This window comes from Octopus sinensis, linkage group LG13, assembly GCF_006345805.1.
Source record: "Octopus sinensis linkage group LG13, ASM634580v1, whole genome shotgun sequence".
Lineage (NCBI taxonomy): Eukaryota > Metazoa > Mollusca > Cephalopoda > Octopoda > Octopodidae > Octopus > Octopus sinensis.
Window position 1 is genome coordinate 16,173,124 of NC_043009.1, and position 20,521 is coordinate 16,193,644.

The 20,521-nt window shown below is 32.8% G+C and overlaps 1 protein-coding gene across 2 annotated transcripts in view; it reads right to left on the reverse strand.

Annotated features, from left to right (window-relative positions):
* Positions 1–20,521, reverse strand: part of LOC115218493 (glutamate receptor ionotropic, kainate 2) — a 265,940-nt gene that overhangs the window by 60,653 nt on the left and 184,766 nt on the right. For both annotated transcript variants that reach the window (XM_029788344.2, XM_029788345.2), the window contains exons 4-6: positions 11,128–11,309; positions 10,301–10,354; positions 8,331–8,573 (exon numbers count right to left, since the gene is read on the reverse strand). In XM_029788344.2, the coding sequence (XP_029644204.1) occupies positions 8,331–8,573; positions 10,301–10,354; positions 11,128–11,309 (479 nt within the window). The remainder of the gene's footprint in view (positions 1–8,330; positions 8,574–10,300; positions 10,355–11,127; positions 11,310–20,521) is intronic.

Here is a 20,521-nt window from a genome sequence, read left to right on the forward strand (position 1 = left end):
TGTCTGAGTGAATTGATTAATGCATCATTATCTCACAATACTCATCTTAACATTTTCAGCTGTGCACAGAATATTTTGCATGGTTAATGCGTAGTATCCAAACTACTAGGTTTTCTGACTAGTATATTCTTATCCAGATATCCTCAAAATTGATATTTCAATGTTTTACGAAGATGCGCCTTGAGGACAAAATTATAGACACAGGAAACACAGACGGTACACCAACTTATGGAGTAACCAGGCTATTCACATTAGAGGAAGTAGATCAGACATAGATTTGAAAATTGGTCAGATTGTGTGATGCTTACATCTGTAACAGTATTTAGTCCTCAAGATTAAATCTATGTACTGTTTAAAATGGAGAACTTTTAATTAATTTCCTAATTTTCCCCATGTTCACATAGCACAACTTCAAATAATTTAATTCTGGTTACTTTTACAAAAAGAATTCGATTGCATTTCTTCTAATTTGTAGCCTATTATATCTGGCAAATGAAGAGCATATACTTTGACGCATCTTCCTTAGATAATAGAAATACTTTAAACAATTTGACATTTAAAATGTCATGCAGCGGCCTTTTGAGTTCCTATAGTCGAGGTTGTCACTTAATAACAAAATAATAAAGTTTTAGTTCAAGACGAAAATGTAGAAGAAAGACAAAGAAGAAGCAGAGAGAGATACTAAGACAATATATCGGAAAAATAAGAGTAGGAAGTTGGTTTTTTTTTCCATCAGAATAATTTCGATTTTCAGGTTAAGTATATTTAATTGTCTGAAACATGCGAATACTATCGGCAACAACGACGCCAAACCGAACTGGCACCTCGAATGATTAGCTCATTATTGTCTGTGAGAGTTTCTATTTGTCTGCAAGTGTTTTGTGCAGTGAGTCGTTACACTTGTTGATATTACAAGAATGCTTGGCTACATAAGAAAGTTTGTTACGATGACAATCAACACAGCCAACTACATCCAGTTGTCGGGTAGTAATAAACTTGTTACAGATAATCATAAAAACGAATGCAAATTATTTGTCACGAAATGACCTTCAAACCAGCACTTCGGAGACAAAATGGTTGAAATTGGGGAAGGACAACTTGAATAATTTTATTAATTCATGTGCTAGTGTGTGCACTAACATACGAATATTGGTATATATACATACATAATATATATATATATATATATATATATATATATATATATATATATATGTATATATATGTATATATATATATATATATATAATATATATATATATAATATATATATATATATGGAGAGAGAGAGGGAGAGAGAGAGAAAAAGACAGACAGACAACGGACAAACAGACAGACGGACAGACTGAAAGATAGATAGATAGATAGATATATAGATAGATAGATAGATAGATAGATGTAGACATATATACATACATATAATATATGCATAAATATATATATATATATATATATATATATATATATATCTGTGAATGTATGTATGTGTATATGTGTATACGTGTGTTTATGTATCTATGTACTCATGTCGGAATAGTTTTGAAGTTTATAATGGCAAAGCTAAAAAGAATGTATGTTTATCAATCATCGCCTCAAATAAAATACGCAATTGTTTGCAGCGATTCGACTAGCGAAGTTAGAGGAATTATTTTCACAAGATTAGGCCTAGGAATCCTTAAATTAGTTTCCACTATGATTCGAAACAACCCAAAACTGGAGCTTTTTGCATTTTGTCAAGCATCTGAGTATTTTGGCAAACTTTTAAAACCTCCAAGCTCAAGGCTTTTATAAGATCCACTTGTAGTCGATGGAGATTTCTACATCATACTGGTGGGTTTGTGCCTGAAGTGCTGCATTTATATTATATTCGTAAAAGATATTAAAATTTGTGATTTAAATGGATAGAACATATCCTAAAATTAGACAAAAGACTAGAAGTATAGGAAAATGCAAGACGTTTATTACAAATAAAAGTGATAAAGAATAGTTTACCCAAACCCAGCAGGTTGAATTACCCTTGCAGCTAAATCTGAGATTGCATTAGTCAGCAAGAAAATTTCAAGTAACTCCATAACAACATTAGAAACTTTACAAACAGCGAAATGATGGTAACAGACATTATTTGGTTTCAAAAATATTACCAATAAACGTGACTCTAGATTTATTCAGTTTAAATTTGACCTTGTCGAATTTTGCCCTTCCATCTCTAAATATTTATAATGATATAAACTTATATTGTTATAGAAGAATAACATTTAGATTATCATGCATGCAACCAAAACTATTTTTACCCCAGGTAAGCAAATGACTTACTCTATATACGATTAGAGAGGAGTATTTATCAATTATAAATAGAATGGTTTTGTTGACAATTCACTTTAAATTTAACAAAACAGGGGACAGATATTTTATGAATATTTAAGTACAGATTGGAAATCATTCTGCTGATGCTACTGATTAAGCCTTTTTAAAAATAAATGATGCATGGAAGGAGGAGTTTTCTACAAGGTTTACTGAAGAACTTATGTTAGTGATTGCATTTAGTTAAACATGGAAGATTACCCATAAGTGTGTGCCTTTATTTTTAGGCTGTAAACATTAAAAGTTATGTAAAACTTGTGCAAATGTACGTAACTTGTGCATGAGTGTCTGGTGGCATGTTGAATTATAGCTGAATCACCAGCTTTATGCAGATAGAAGTGTATTGAGGTTAATCCATTAACACATCTAAAATATAACCCTTTGCAACTTAACGTATGAGATAAGTTGCGTAGGGTTATATATTAGATGTGTTAAGCGTTTAACCTCAATACACTTCAATCTGCATAAAGCTGGTGGGTCGGCTATAATTCAACGTGAAAATGATGTATGGCTCACGGCGGCGCTGGAGAGAATCGAGTTTCAATACTTCAAGGCGGTCCCAATAATCGAGATCAACCATGCCCTTAATTATTTTAGTGAATGTTCTCTGGGGTGATTCAGTTTTCGAAATGTTTTGCTTTGTATGTGGAGACCACAGGGGGCAGAAGTATTCGAGGTGTGGCTGTACAAAGGAGGAGAAAATACGAATGATGACACCTTGTCTCTGGACCGAAAAGTTCTTAGGATCCAGAAGCTTATACTACGGGCTGTATCGACCTTATATGGGCATTGCAGCAGAAATTGTTGTCATCAATTACTCCTAGGTCTCTTATATTATTAGATGTTGTGAGTGGTTCCCCTGAAGGAAGAGAGTGTGGCTGTTTTAGCATAGTTTTTTTCTTGCGAAATGCATCAGCCCAAATTTTCCCACGTTTAATTGCCTTTTGTTTTTGTCTGCCCATTGACTCAGAGCATGTAGATCAGATTGGAGTTCAGCTCGGTCTTCTCCATTGAGAATTTCCTGGAGTTTGGAGTCAACAGTGAATATTTTCACTTTGCTGTGTTTTATGACGCTGGAAAGGTCTTTTATATAGACTATAAAAGAAGCGGACCGAAAACAGTTCCCTGAGGTACACCAGTGGTGAATATTATTGGGCTTGAATGCATTCTACCGATCACAACATGTTGTGTTGTGTTCTCCAGGAAATACTCAATCCAGTGTAGTATTTCTTCAACGGATTCCAGCATTTGACAATTTTAACAGTAGGATATTGTGGTTAACTCTGTCAAACGCTTTGCTGAAGTCAAGATATATGACTTCAGAGTTCGAACTTAATCCCAAGGCTTTAAGGACATCATCGATGTGGGGTAAGAGCTGTGTTAGACAGTCCCTGCCGCAGTCAGAGCCATGCTGGTTTGTATTTGGCGGATTGTAGCTCTCTACGAACCCAGCTATCCTTCATCTCACCACCCTTTAACGATATGGGAGGTGAGTGAGATTGGGTGATAGTTGACTGCGGGGTATCTAGAAATAATATATTTCTAAATCTCTCAGAGAGATTTGTGCAGTAGCAGCACGATAAAGAGATAGTATGTTGTCAACTTAATGTGACAGCCCAATAAAAGGGAAGAATGCTACTGTTATTTAGCCCCTTTGAATTACCGTTTCCTGTTGGACTTGACATATTTCCTGTCTCCTTATGATTCCAAAATGGAGATAAGCACCTCCACCCAGCAAAGCCAGCAGTCAGAGACTAGTTTCAGAGTCATAGCTCATCATCAGTCTGGAGTAACATGGCTTGCTAGCCGTCGACGCCTATCCGCCTTTGAAAACATATATATTTCAAGTGAAATACATTCACGGATTTTTGAAAATAGAAATACTATATTTCTAAATCTCTCAGAGAGATTTATGCAGTAGCAGCACAATAAAGTGATAGTATGTTTTGAACTTAATGTGACAGTCCCATAAAAGGGAAGAATGCTACTTTTAGCCCCTAAGAAACAACGTTTCCTGTTGGACTTGACACACTTCTTGTGTCCTTAAGTTGTTTTCAAAGCCTAGATAAGTACCTCCACCCAGCAAAGCCAGCATCCAGCACCTAATAGTTTGTCTTCTGTCTACAGTTAGATGTACGACTGCTATCCTTCAGTTTAGAGCTCCACTTAGATTATCAACATCCAGTTTGCTTTCTGTACAGTTGCTTAGTAACAACAGTATCTAGTAGTATTACTAGTTATGTGGCCGAGCATTCCTTGTGTGAGAACACCTTTCGTTTTAAAACCAAAGATAATCGTTTTTCTTCTAGCACCAACTCGAATGACCGTTGAATGACTAGCTCCAAGCTTCTCTGCTAGTTCCTCAACAGCTACGATGATATTTTGTCCCACCAGTGTTTGCAGGATGCCATCGTCGAGCTCTACAGATTTTCCAGGACGACGCTTGCCTTCTGGGCTATAATTACTGGCTCAGAATTTCTGGAACCATACTTATTGTCTGATCCCCATATACTGCATTAATATAGGAGAAATGTAGGAGAAATTATGACAAGCAATTTATATAATCTGTTCCCTACGTACGTTTCACCGTTGTGGTTATTTGAATCATTTTGCATTTGATGTATACATGTGTGCATGCATGTATGTGCGTTTGTGTGTGTGTATGGGCGTATGTTAATCATTTGTAACAAATACAAACAAAAAGGAATCTCTTTTTGTAGTGAAAGCAGCAAGAAATACTATACTCGATGAAAAATTATCACAATGAAATCTTAGAATGAAGTATACAAAGACAAAATCGTAATTTTGTAGAATTATATAGAAGGGGGAACTGAAAAGTCTACACGCTGACGATGAAGGATTGATGCTAGAGTTGAGTGATCTTGCCTGCGTCAAGTTTAGCTTTTTTTATTAATCACTGTATTGCTTCTTGCCAAAAAAACTAACATCTAGCATTTCTAAGTAGACTTCAAAAGTAACTAACTAAGGCTTCTCTTGAAAATGGGTTCTTGTTTCTTTGTCCTCGGGATTATCCTTCCGACGGATTTCATTAGAGAGTGTCCTAGCTACAACATCATCTCTGATCGGTAAATAATACCGTGTTGACATTTACGGACAATTGCTTATGATGTAGGTGATATCTTCAGTGTGGACTTCACAAAGTCTGCATTGGTTGTCACATTTCCCTGCATCTCTGTCTCTTTTGTGCATCAGTTGCATGGTTGATGTGTCCTCTTCCTAGATTGCAAACCCTTCAAAGAGGGAGTGTATGAATATACATATTTACATAAGCATATCATTGCTTTTATGCAAAAGTTTCGTAAATGCAATATGTTGCTTTTTGAGAAAACTGAAGCATAGTTTCACCATTTCATCGCAAAACCATTTCATAGCAAAAAACCATTTCATAGCAAAATTCTTGATATCTTGGCATCTGAAGCAGCTGGAGCTACGATAGTTTGGCCAAAAGAATTGGCTATCGCAAAGAAAAAGAAAAATTGAAAAACACGCATTTGGCCAAATGTGGACATGCGACAGTTTAACATAATAGCAACGATACATATATTTAAACATACGTACGTATGTGAGTGTGTTTGTGTGTGGGGATCATGCATTTATTTTTCGTTATAGTATTTTCAGTGCCTGTATGCTTGGGCATATGTATATATCTGTGATTAAATTGGCAAAATGTATACTGTGCATTCCCATGTGTTTGGTAGTTCATAATCAGTGGTATAAGTGCTTATATAAATTACTGTCGTTTCATAAACATTTATTTACGTTAGGGACGTCTATATTGAAAGAAAAACAGGAAATCATTCATATGCAACTAGGAAAGATCTTAAATTTTTATCGATTGCATTTTTTACTATTAATCGAAATTGCATATCTTGAGAGTATGAACAATTGATTTTGCTTAAAATTTTAAAATTATTTTACTAGTATTTTCTTGATATTTATTACGTTTCAACTTTATTTTAAACTTTTTTATTGCTTTGTCTTATTTTGTATGGAATTCATTTAGAATCATTGGGGAAAAACCTATGACACAGTTTTCGAAAGTGTTATTAGTATTTTTCATAGAAAATTGTATATCTATTTTTATAAACGTCATCGTAGTAGCAAAAACATTTAAAAAGAAGCTTTAGATCATATGGTTCTAAGATCAAACTTGTAACAGTTTGCAAATAAATACTTTACCTACTCAGCAGATATATATGTGTGTGCGCGCGCGCATGTATACATGGAAATACGAGTGCAGATATACACGCGCATACATACATACATATATATATATATATATATATATGTTTGTATATATATATATAATATATATATATATATACATCACCGTGATCACCGTGACCGACCAGGCTATCAGATGTTGCTACACATCGCTGGTCACAATGCGCTTTGCATTGTTTTTAGCCTTCAAGTGACGCCACCCCGCTGGCTAACCGAGCAGGCCAATACATATATATATATATATATATATATATATATATATATATATATATATATATATATGTGTGTGTGTGTGTGTGTGTGTGTGTGTGTGTATATGTATGTATGTAATCCTATTCAAACAAGAAGAGTTCACAATTAAAACCAACTTCACTTGTGCTTCCGAGAATCTAATTTATATCATAACTTGTTCAGGCTGGAGACGTAACACTATAGTTAACTATAGGGTTAACAAATTGCCATAGTCTGATGATAAAGGACAGTATCGGAATTGTGGCTAAGAAAAGCTTGATTTGCTTTCCTGGTGTTTATAAAAGAGACCTGAAGGACAGAAACAGCGCCTGACATGAAGATATAAGTAGTTGTTTTCAGAGTACGGACGACTGGTTGGCCACTTACCTATCACTGGGGGGATCCAGACTGCATGAAATTATATAAGGGAGAGAGCAACTGGAGTGAGATTAGGAGACGAGTTTGGAAAGTCAACAGTTGCGATGATGAAGATTATTGCGGAAAGGAAATTGTTATTTATTTCAAATCGAGAAGGGCATTTTATAGTGTGATAGTAGTAGAATAGTTTCGAGAGTTGTCCTAGAAATAGGTATTACTGAGGTGGGAGATGCAGCTTGGTTTAGGAAGAATGATGATTACAATCACATCAATGTAAACAAACTGGCTGCTGTGCTGAAGAGCGTAACTTTAACAAGAAGGTTGCGCGATATGTATGTTCAGACTGATTCGCCATCAGTGATGAGGTGTGTTTGATCAATAATTTATAATAAGAGGATTCGAACAACGAGAGTTGCAGATATGATTGCGAAGTGACACCTTGGAATCATAGAAAAGTTGATCGCCTTAATTCGACCTGAGGCTGCGAGTAGTCTTTTTGTCCTTAGAGAAAAATAGTAAAGTGAATGTTCTTATGTGGATAAGAAAAACCTTTATTCTTTTATTCTCTCATTTGTTTCAATCATTTGACTGCGGCCATGCTGGATCACCACCGCTAGTCGAACAAATCGACCCCAGGGCTCATTCTTTGTAAGCCTAGTACTTATTTTATCGGTCTCTATTATACTGAATGGGGGCGAAAGAATATTTTACCCAGTAGAGTTACCCAATTGAAGCAGAATCTGTACAGTCACTGCATTGACCACACCAGACTAAATGAGCCTTTAAATGTCAAAGATGTCTTCATCTTCTCTCCGATTACTATGATAAAAGAGGCAATTCGTACGGGACGACTAATTCATTTATATCTGTATGAGAATAACTTTTAAATTGAATACGTAAAGTATCCACTTGCGATCTTCAGATATAGTTACTGCACATCTCTTGTGATTTTAATTATGTTGTGTTTTTAATGTCTTTATTCTATTTTGTTTTATGCTTTTTTTAATAAGTATGAATTTTATAGCTTACATACCCGCAGATTGCGTCATTTGCTTAAACCAACGGTAAAGAGAAAAACAATATTTATAGTAACAAATAATGATAAAGGTTCTCACCGTTTGTATTGGTAACGCTAATGTAGAGTTAGATTCGACTTTTGTTAAGTTCTCATTTGTTGAATCCATTAATTCCATCGATAAAAGAAAAGCATCGTGAAGTATTGCATCAGCTAAGGTCAGGTTTTTATCGGTTAACATAGTTTCTGTACATTGGGACGAATTTTGGTCTACCATGAGCTGAAGCAATGTTACATTAGGATGCGCCGGAATTAGATCATCCAAATCTACTTCCTCCAGTCCCTAGAAAAGTAAATGAAAACAATTACAAAAGGTGATGCAAATGATAAATTTAGTGTAATCAATAATTCTGAACTGAATATTTAATAATCAGTTATTGGTGTTCATTTTCGACTGCTGTATGAATGTGTTCTGAAGTTGTGTAGATAATATTGATGCACTTTACTTCGAATTTTATGATATGAAGATGCAATAACTTATGTTTTAAGATTTCTCTGTGGTTTACAAGTTCGGGTTTCAATGTTTCGTCACAATTCACTAGAAATGTGTACTAGATTGGGTCTCTAAATAGATATAGAATTAAATTGCTTTCAAATCTTGACTTTATGAGAGGGAAGGATAAATTACATATTGTTCTTTCGACCGCTTGGATTGCTTACACATGTCTAAAATGCTTTTAAACATAGGTCTGTCTACTTGATTAGGAGCGATCTGAGGCTATACAAGTAGGTATGACCTAAATTTTTACCAATTTAAACGCAAGTTTTAGTGACGGAGAACGGAATCAGTTGATTATTACAATGTAGAGGGTCCGTATGTTATTTGGGGACACGAAATTATCAGTACATTGCTTCAAACCAATTAAAAGGTTTCAAGAGGGAAGTATACCGATGTATTGCAAATAAAAAGCTAACTCAAGAAATCAGAAGACATGCATTTGTGCAGTCTCCAAACAATATCAGGTGCGGGAGTGGACTATCAGAACTGTGGCGCACAAGGACATTCAATACATATTTTATGTAAGGAAGAGAGGCCAATTCAGATTTTCAAGGGCACAGGAAAACCGTCTGATTCGTGCTAAGCAGTTACTTAACAAGATTAGAAACCCTCACGAAAGGACATGCTTTGGTTCTTTTTGATGCAAAAGACTTCGACCAAGACCAAATAGGTATTTCTTCTGTCGCTACGTTCTGGGTTCAAATTTCACCGAGATCGGCTTTGCCTTTCATCTTTTCAAGGTTGATAAATTAAATACCAATGAAACACTGGAGTCGATGTAATTAACTGGTCCCCTCCCACCCAAATTTGAGGCCTTATACCTCCAGTAGAAATGATTATTATTATTTTTTTTTTATTATTATTATTATTATATTATTATTATTATTATTATTATTATTGTTACTACTACTACTACTATTATTATCATTATCATTATTGTTATTATCATCATCATTATTATTATTATTATCATTATTATTATTATTATTATTATTATTATTATTATTATTATTATTATTATTATTATTATTATTATTATTATTATTATTATTATCATTATATTCTAAGTTAAAATTCCGCCGAGGTCGACTTTACCTTTCGTCCTTTCGCGGTCGATAAAACAAGTACCAGTCGGATACTGACGCCGATGTAATTGATTACTTGGCCCCTCCCCTGAAGTTGCTGACCTTGTGCCAAAATTTGAAATCATTATTATTCATTTTGTTCATCATGCACAAGTGCGCGTGTGCTCATCGTTATTATACTTATTCAAGTTTAGAAAAACTGAAGCATGTTTTTAACAAGTCCCGAGCATATTGAACTAATCTAGGCATTTTATCTAGTTGTTTTAAGAGGTGTTTCTTTATATCGTATAAGACAGGAAAATATTTTAAACATATGGGATAACTATACTGATATAAGGCATACACGGAGAATGGGTTGAGGTTGATTCCTTTGGGATAACAATGTATTTGTATAATGCATTTGTATAAGAAATAATTAGTACTTACCATGTTGACTACTAACCAGTTATATGGATACGACATCATACTTAGTAATAGAGCCTGAAATGAGTTGGAAAACAAAATAAACTATCAGTAATACAGCAAAACGAACAACTAGCAATAATATTTGCGTTAAAAATATTTTCACATTCAAAAACGTATCCATGTTTTATGACAAAGTAATGTAGAGACGGCATATTGCATGTTTTATGTAGTTTTACATTTAAAAATACTACCTAAAATTTTATAGAATGTCTAAATAGCAACTGCATCATTTATACCTTTCCAGGTAATATTTTCCCTTGATAAAATTATATATTTAATGTGTACATTAACTAATTCATATAAAATATTAAGTAATTTGTAATTTTAGGAAAAATCTTTTGTCGTTTTACCGAAACTGAATCTTCCATGCGGGTTATAATAAATATATAGTGAAATTTAAAAATTGGCGTAAGATACGTATTTAGAGAAAATATTACGGCGAAATAACCTCTTACAATAGCTTGTTAGATTTCCACTATAGATTTACATGAACGTGATAGTTTGGCGTTGTCTTTTCTACTCTACAGGGGAGATATGAATCCATCGAAAGAAATTTGTCGATAGTTACATAACATCTTTCATTAATACCTTTCGGTATTTATGATCGAATAAATGAAATTGTCCTTTGAAAATTAAATATTGTTAAAGACCCAGAGTAATGAAAAACACTTGACTTCTCATCGACTCAGTGAATATGAGGGTTATGCGGAGAGATATATAACAAATTTTTAACATAAATTTCGCAAAGAGTGTTGTGGTGAAATTAGGAATAACAGTTAGTTCTTTACCTGTCTAAGTATTCGTGTAACAGTGACAGAGTCACAGATGACAATATATTGATTAAAGAATTGAGAACGAGTTGTCTTCAGGTAGCGTATTATCTCAGGTATACTACGTTTGTCTGACGTGATTTTGGCAGCCTTTACATCCAGCTGGTAAATATGAATAAGTTTCTCAACCAAAAGAAAGCCTACAAGTAAAAGAAGATCAATAATGATAATGAACATTATTCAGTGTAATTAAATACAATTATAATTTAATTGAACACAACAATTTTGTTGTGATCATAAAAACTTACCACAATGAGCAGTAACTGACATTTATAAAGTTGTAATGTATGATAAAACGCAAATGAGCATTCAAAATTCATTAGTGTAATGAAACAAAGGTTGTTAACTACATACAAGGTTAACTTCGCGCGGCTTTTCATTTAAATTACCAGAATTATTTATTATTTCCAGAAATATAAGAGGTGGATCAGATTATGGGAGAGTTTCATTGTAGTTATTCGACTGACTGACGGGGTTGCTAAATTTCATATCCTAAATACTGAGGACAATATTCGACTATAAAGATGAGATAGCCATAGGTATCGTATTAGTTTGAGTTGAAACATACATGACAGAACGTGCAACGGGGTTTCATAACAAAATCAATTAAAGCATCACCGAATTATTTCAACAGTTTACAAACATATCCTTGCCGACCATACTACCTGAAGTCCTCTCGGGCTGCTACATAACACTAAGCAGTGAGTCACCCTAATTTAAATGAATTCTTAATCCAACATCACAAAGAGTTGTAAGATTTAACCAAACAAAATGTTTTCCTAAAACTAAAAGCAAAAAATAAACGGGTGAGTCGTTCGCAAACGAGGCTTCTTTCTTGCCGAATTGCGAAATTTAGCTAACTTACATATGTATCACTTGCGGCCATCCATATATAATATCTTCACAGCTGAACACTCAGTTGCTATAACCGTAAGATTCACACAAAAGTCATTCTGAACATCAAACAATAATTTAGAATTTATTTAACATCAGTAGTTTAAAGTTAGTTGTTTTATCGTGTAAATATCCGAAAAACATTCATTAGTCTACGAAGTGACGAGATTGTATTTTTTCTATCACTCAACTTTTCTATTTGTGAAAACATTATTGAATCAGGCGCATAACAGAATAACAGAACTTAACTAAATAAATTTCCTATAAAATATATTTTGTCCTGTTTTTAGTTGTTATTTTTACAGTATATTTTTTGCGATAGAAAAACTTTTTTGTTTAAAGGCTAAGGAAATAAATCGATTCAGACAGGTGGCATTTCATGCAAATGACAGTCTACGTTCCTGAAATAAAGAACAAATACAAATCTGTCTAGATCAGGGTTATATTATAATTATCTACAGGTGAGTCGAAGTTGAAACAAACATTAGTAGGATTCGGTAAATAGTATACATCAACGGAGTTAATTATACCAGATTCTGATTTCAAATAACATCAAAACAACTTAAATTATCAAATTTTCTACTCTGATGCACAATGTCAAGAATTGCAGAGTATCATTCACTGAATAGTTTATAAACATGGTTATTGAAGAATTATAGACTTGTAAGTGAGAAAACGACCATAGTTTAATCGTCTCCGAATGGTATATGCGAGAATTTATGCTGGCGTATGAGCTCAGAACTGTGAGTGTGCTGGAGTTTGTGTAAGTTTATGGTAACTAATAACTCTCTGAAATCAGCATACCCAGGAAAAGCTGAAGCATTCAGTTTGTAACGAAAGAGCTTGCTGAAGGCACGGCAAGATGCCTTGACGCCACGTACCAGCTATCCGGTTACAGCAACCAACGTTGTAGAGCAACAAGACCGCACGGCAAAAAATAGGGATCTGTAACATCTGGTACAAGACTGGCTGAACAGAGGACCAAGTCATGTGTTTACTCACACGATTACAATGACTTCGTAACGCAGCAAAACTCCAGGAACAACCTATGTCGAAGCTTGTCTAATCCAGAAAAGCAGAGACACATTAATTTAACATAAATTTTTTATTAATGTTTTCAATTACATATTTCTAAGATCCTGAACGATAAAAAATAACAAATATAAACATCAGATAATTGGAAACACTTCAAAATAACTTTGAAACTTGTACAGCTTAATAAAACTAAAATGACGACAGTTTCTAGATGGTCGCTTATCCAATCAAATCTCTCATAACCTTCATCTACTGTTCTGAAAAATACATGACACACAAGTTAATATATATTTGGATACGCTCTTTAAATATAGCTGGAATGTCTTTGATTATACGTCTGCCCATCATTGCCGACTTAGGGATACAAAACAACATCAGCTGGATTTATTTATTCGGTCTAAGTGCCTATGAAGCAGTTATGGACTACATAATTTTACCTTTCTATTCCTCTACTCGTCTCCTATAGGCAAGGTTTTACCCTTTAATTATATGCTCGGTAGCAGTTCAAGGAGATTACGAAAAGCCTTTTTTTCTTTCATTTTCATCTTATGGTTTTCTTTCTTCCTATTATTATATTCACAGTTGTTCATGTGAGGGAAGGTCATTGGTTTTCTGAACCATTTTGTTTTATCATGATCTTATCTTGCATATAATCTAGCTACTTCTTGTTTACCGGTTTGGGGTTCATCTATTTGTTTTGTATTTTCTAATGTTGCTTTATTAGAAATCAGATATGTTGGTAAAAACAAATCTGTAGCACTAATCCCAAATGAAATCAATACAGAAGCATCAGCTTATTGGTTGTTGCAACTAAAAGCTAAGACAACATCCTACTTCTATGAATACGCATCTAGATATATCTAATGCAAAGAATTATTCAATATGTTTTTCGACCAGAAATATCAACATCATAGCAGATTCTTGCGACAGGAAGGTTTACTGAAAGCAGCAAATATTAGAACCTAAAAACCATTATATCAGTTGTAGAGTTTAACAAAACTCTTTTCAATCTACCAAGTCTATTGATGCAAATTCTCAACGCATCTGGTATCCTAAACACCATCAGAGGTGCAATCAACAATCTTCACAAAGATACTGCTACTCTGATGTGATACAGATTTGATTGAGAGCCTGGCTGTAATATTATAAGGTGACACTCCACTTTTGCATCTTTCCTGTTCATTGTGACCTTGGGTAACCCAATACCAATTGCCACATTAAATGCAGAAAAAGGGTATTCTTCAGCTATTATAACTGATACAGATTATGCGGTTGACATTACTCATACTTCTAATATTATGAAAGTAATTTAACTAATACGTGAAGGAGTTGAGGACGCTGCAATATAGATTGGACTAGGGTCAATTGCAACAAAGCTAGCGTTATGGCTATCAATCAAACAAAAGAACATTGTATATCATAAAATTGTGCAAAATTGAAATTTGTAAATTATTTGAAATATCTGAGAGCAGGAAAGAAAACTCGCGGAGTCACAGCACAGTAAGAACTGAATAAATAATAGGAGGCAAACTTATCTAATGACATTAAAATACAGTTTTTTAGTGCTACTGTTTAAAACGTAATAATATATGAAGCTGAATACATACTAAAGTAATATAAAATGCACTAGATGGAAGATAAGGAAAGCAGTGAACGTTAGGAATCTTTTGACAAAGAAAGGATGAACTTGTACGTCAACTACTATAATGGGAACCAGTACAATGTAAAAGAGGCAGCGGACGTTGCCGAAAACATGTATAATAGTTGTTGCGGAAGACAAAATATTAGGCATGGAAGCATTTGGACAGAATGTTTTCTACTTTCATTAAATTTCTGCTTTAATTTATACATATTTCTACAATTAGTTGGTGTCAGTTAGGGGATTCGCATTCATGCATAATTTCTAATACATACACATACGCGCGCATTCACGCTCATACATATATATATGTATGTATGTTATGTATATATATATATATATATATATATATATATATATATATATATATATATATATAATAAAGGGTAAAATTAATTAATTAACTAGTAATTAATAATCCCACCAAGTAGAATTCGGCATAATAAAAGGACCATTTTTCGGTAAACTTAAACAATATTTTATAATTAAGGGTATAATTATAATTAAGGTTCAGCAAAGATTTGCTTTACCACATACCGAAATTTAGAAATAGCTAAGGTTCTTTGGCTACTATTTCTAAATTTTGGTATGTGGTAAAGCAAATCTTTGTTTATATATATATATATATATATATATATATATATATATATATATTATATATATATATATATATATATATATATATATATATATATATGTGTGTGTGTATATATATATATATATATATATATATATATATTATATATATATATATATATATATATATATATATATATAATATATATATATATATATGATTATTTTTCTATTGACTTATGGTTAGTGTTGTTTCACTTCTTACTAATAATACTTATTTGCAACCATAATAATTGTATTTAATTATGTATAAAGTCAATTCCACCTTCTTCATTAAAATGATAATTCATATTGGGAAATTATTTAGATACTAATAATGTTTATACAATATTTAGGTATAAAAATATTTTTGCGTGTATCTACATGTATTATAACTTTAAATTTTGTATTTTATAGAATGTTTTATGAATGCATATTAATACTGTTTTTCCATATACATACCTAATACAATTTCATATTTCCTAATCTACAATACTTAATTAGATTAATCGTATCCTACATTATAACATATTCGTTATTTACTTATATTTTTGAATTTTTAGTCAAAATCAAACTATATTTTGTAAACTCTGTCTCTATAAATATATGAATTTCCTCTCTTTTCTACCAAAACTGTCTGATAACTATATCTTGAAATCTTCATGGATCTCCGTTATCATCTTGAAAGACTGTTTTATTGATTTATGTTGATTTTGTTTCCACTGTATTCCATATTTTGTATACAATACAATATTTACATTATATATTGTTCATATTTTCTTCTTGATATCAATCCCTAAATTTCATAAATATTGTCTCCAATTCCTTTTATTTAGTTTTATTCTGTAATTATCCATCATCATCATCATCATCATCATCATCATCATCATCATCATCATCATCATCGTCGTCGTCGTCGTCGTCGTCATTATTATTATTATTATATTATTATTATTATTATATTATTATTATTATTATTATTATTATTATTATTATATTATTATTATTTTCTTTGCACAGCTTCTAAAGCTGGAGATGTACTACCGTGTCAGCTGTTCACTACCAGTGAACTAAGGTACCATCCCTTATTTTTTAGCAATATCTGGAGTATTTGAGCGGTTCCAAGCATTGCTGTTTCCTGCAAGTGCTCCACCCTTATTGCAGTCCCTATTTGTTCCATGTACTTCTCAAGATTTTTATTCACTATTCCCAGGGCTCCGACAATTATTGGTACTACTGCTACCTTTTTCATCGACCACAACTGCTTAACCTCCCAAGCTAACCTGTCATATCTTTCGACTTTTCTTTCTTCCTTATCACAGACCTTGTTGTCAGCTGGGCATACTATACCTATGATCCAGCATAGTTTGGTTTATTTCTCAATTAAGACAATGTCTGGCTTCCTATTCTCTATTTCATGGTCGCGCTGAAGCATAAACTCTTACCGGATCTTTGCATTATCATTTTCGATGATACCTTCGTATAAACATTTTGCTCTGTCAAGTCCATACTTGTTGCAAAGTGCTATTATTATTATTATTATTATTATTATTTATTATTATTATTATTATTATTATCATTATTACATCTGCCTTAGCGAAATCGGAGGTATTGTTTTCAGTCGTGCTTGTTTGTTTGTATATTTGTCCGTGAGCAAGATATCTGGATGGATTCGGATGAAACTTTCAGGAATGTTTGGCTTCTGCATTATTTTTCCTGTTTTTATTTTTTATTTTTTACTTAATTTTCGAGAGCGGTCGGATTCATTTTTAGTATCCGCGTTTGTGAGAGCAGTCAAGTTTATTTCAGATATTCTCATTTTAAAAATCATCTCCACCTAATCGTTGAGAGAACGTTGGTTTTGTCTTAGCGGGAGTTTGCGCTCTCTGAGTGCTCTTGTTATTATTATTATTATTATTATTATTATATTATTATATTATTATTATTATTATTTTATTATTATTATTATTATTATCATTATTACATCTGCCTTAGCGAAATCGGAGGTATTGTTTTCAGTCGTGCTTGTTTGTTTGTATATTTGTCCGTGAGCAAGATATCTGGATGGATTCGGATGAAACTTTCAGGAATGTTTGGCTTCTGCATTATTTTTCCTGTTTTTATTTTTTATTTTTTACTTAATTTTCGAGAGCGGTCGGATTCATTTTTAGTATCCGCGTTTGTGAGAGCAGTCAAGTTTATTTCAGATATTCTCATTTTAAAAATCATCTCCACCTAATCGTTGAGAGAACGTTGGTTTTGTCTTAGCGGGAGTTTGCGCTCTCTGAGTGCTCTTGTTATTATTATTATTATTATTATTATTATTATTATTATTATTATTATTATTATTATTATTATTATTATTATTATATTTTCTCTATGTTTACAATCTTTTATTTTCTAGCTTTTTAGTAATGAATACATTTCTAATCTTTAATTGTTCTAATAATATCTACTAGTTACTTTTAAATTATACTACTAAAATTCCTTTCCATTTATTAGAAAATCTTCTTATTAATTTATTATTGTTTTTTTTCTTCCATAATCTTTTAAAATTTTGACTTTGCGTTCTTATAACGTTGCGTTGAGAATTTAGTATTTAACAAAAACTTTTTTCACCTAAAGGCTTAAATTCTACATTATTTTGAAGCATTTTTTTTGCATTAATGCGGACATGTAAGTAATTTATTTATTATTAAATATAATAATATAAACTATTTACTTTTTAAAAGTTACAAAGCAATCTGTCGTGATATTAGAGTTTTCATTTTACTCTTTTACTTGTTTCAGTCATTTGACTGCGGCCATGCTGGAGCACCGTCTTTAATCGAGCAACTCGACCCCGGGACTTATTCTTTTGTAAGCCCAGTACTTATTCTATCGGTCTCTTTTGCCGAACCGCTAAGTAACGGGGACATAAACACACCAGCATCGGTTGTGAAGCAATTCTAGGGGGACAAACACATACACACAAACACACACACGCATATATATATATACATATATACGACGGGCTTCTTTCAGTTTCCATCTACCAAATCCACTCACAAGTCTTTGGTCGGCCCGAGGCTATAGTAGAAGACACTTTCCCAAGGTTCCACGCAGTGGGACTGAACCCGGAACCATGTGGCTGGTAAGCAAGCTACTTACCACACAGCCACTCCTGCGTCCTTTGTTAAAAAAATTTCATCAAACTATTTCTCTGTCGTTTATGGCTTGATATATATGTGTGTGTGTGTGTGTGTGTGTGTGTTTCAATACCTTGACTTTAAAACAGGTTGATGAGTCAGTCAAAATGTCTGAAAAGATATATTGTGATAATTAATCCCTTAACGTTTGGTATTTATATTCTGTTTATGCTGCCAAGATCCTCCTTTGTTTCCGCAGGTTTGTTTAATTAATTATAAGTAATATATTGGTTACAGACTACCTACAAATATTTACAGTTATGTCGCATTACAATATAACTAGCATGATTTATCTGTGCTCCCCTATAGAAATAAATAAAATCAATACAATTATAGCTTCGTTAATAACTATTTAAAAAACAATTACACCATTGCAACTGTCTGATACAAAAATGCTTTTTGAAGTATAATAATGGGTTGTCTGATCTGTGATTTTTCTGTTGATCAACGATCTATTTTTGTCCTATTTTCATTGAATTAATTTCCTTTACAATAACCATGAACTAATTGACAGGAAGCGGTACAGGGAGCTGCGGACTGATAATGGCTATAAGTCAATATTGTGGTGTTATCAGAAGAAAATTGACTTCAGATTCGAATACACCACCCGAAAAGTAACGTAGGTCAAACGCTTTCATCTACGTTAGTATCTATAGCAGAAACGTTTTGTAGGGCAATGTAATGAGAGAATTCAATTTCCCATCTATTGATTGAGTTGCTAATATCATAAAATAACATCATACCAGTTAGTGGATATCCGAAACGCCTACACGAAATCATGAGAAATCTATCTACCGAAAAGGAAGGAATTTATAAAATATCAGAACAAAACACGAAGGTAAGTCCTACACAGTATTGAAACGTAACAAAAATTAAAAGGGCCATTATCATCAATGCATTTAAGTGAAGGGTTTTGTTAATAAACATATTAAACTTCTAATTTGGTTATTATAATCTGCTTGAAGTATAGATGAAATATTGCCATCAGCTACTGCATAAACTTTTACACTAAATCTAAATGGTATGCTATATCCACAACTACTTCGAATGAATCCCAACAAATATAAATTGCTTGCGTTGCTATCACTTAAACTTTGCTTAATAGGAAGGAGACATATACCTTATTTTAGCAACGATTCGAATGTTTACTATATGTGGTTACAATATGTTGCTGGATGTTTTCACCTCCATCAACATATTATACCTTGAGAATTAACTTACCCGCTATCCAAATAAACTCCTGTTCTTTAGAAGTAAGCTGAACAGTGAAAAAATATCACGTTGTATTCGACCTGACTAGACCCTAATTTGCAATGTCACATTCGCACTGAAATTTAGTTTGTTTCCTGTTGCTTCTTCTCCATGACGTTACTGGAGAAACGCTGCTCATTCTTATCACCCTCGTCATCATCATCAAATATCATTGTTGACTTCAAGGAAAATGAAATTGGATGTTATGAAATGCCTTATTTTCTCAAGAATGTTGACGATGTAAGTAAATTAAAATTGCTATATCAAGAGCAAATTAAAACTGAGTATGGTATACGATTCAGTGTTGCCACGTGTCAGTCCTGTTTGAGATGTATTTACACCAAACATAGATTTCATTGTGGCAGAAAAATTCATACGCAACTCTTTTATTACAGTGATGATAATTTTAATGATTTTTACTGAAATCCAATATATGTGATTTCATATTACAAACATCTTCGTCTTCCACTACATTGATTACAGCAATCTATTATTTCCAATTTGGATGTAAGAAGGCGAAAGACGTATGTATTACATTTTATAAAATGTTTTCTATGCAAGTTAAACCATTTTCTTAATGGTTTCTATGGAAGTCACATTCGAACAGACAGCTCTGATCTATATGACTCATCTGCATGCTTCGCAAGAGATTTATCGAATAAATTCCACCAAGGTCTCTTCTCATTTTTCTGAATCACAAAGACTGGAATTTAATATCACGTGACCGCCC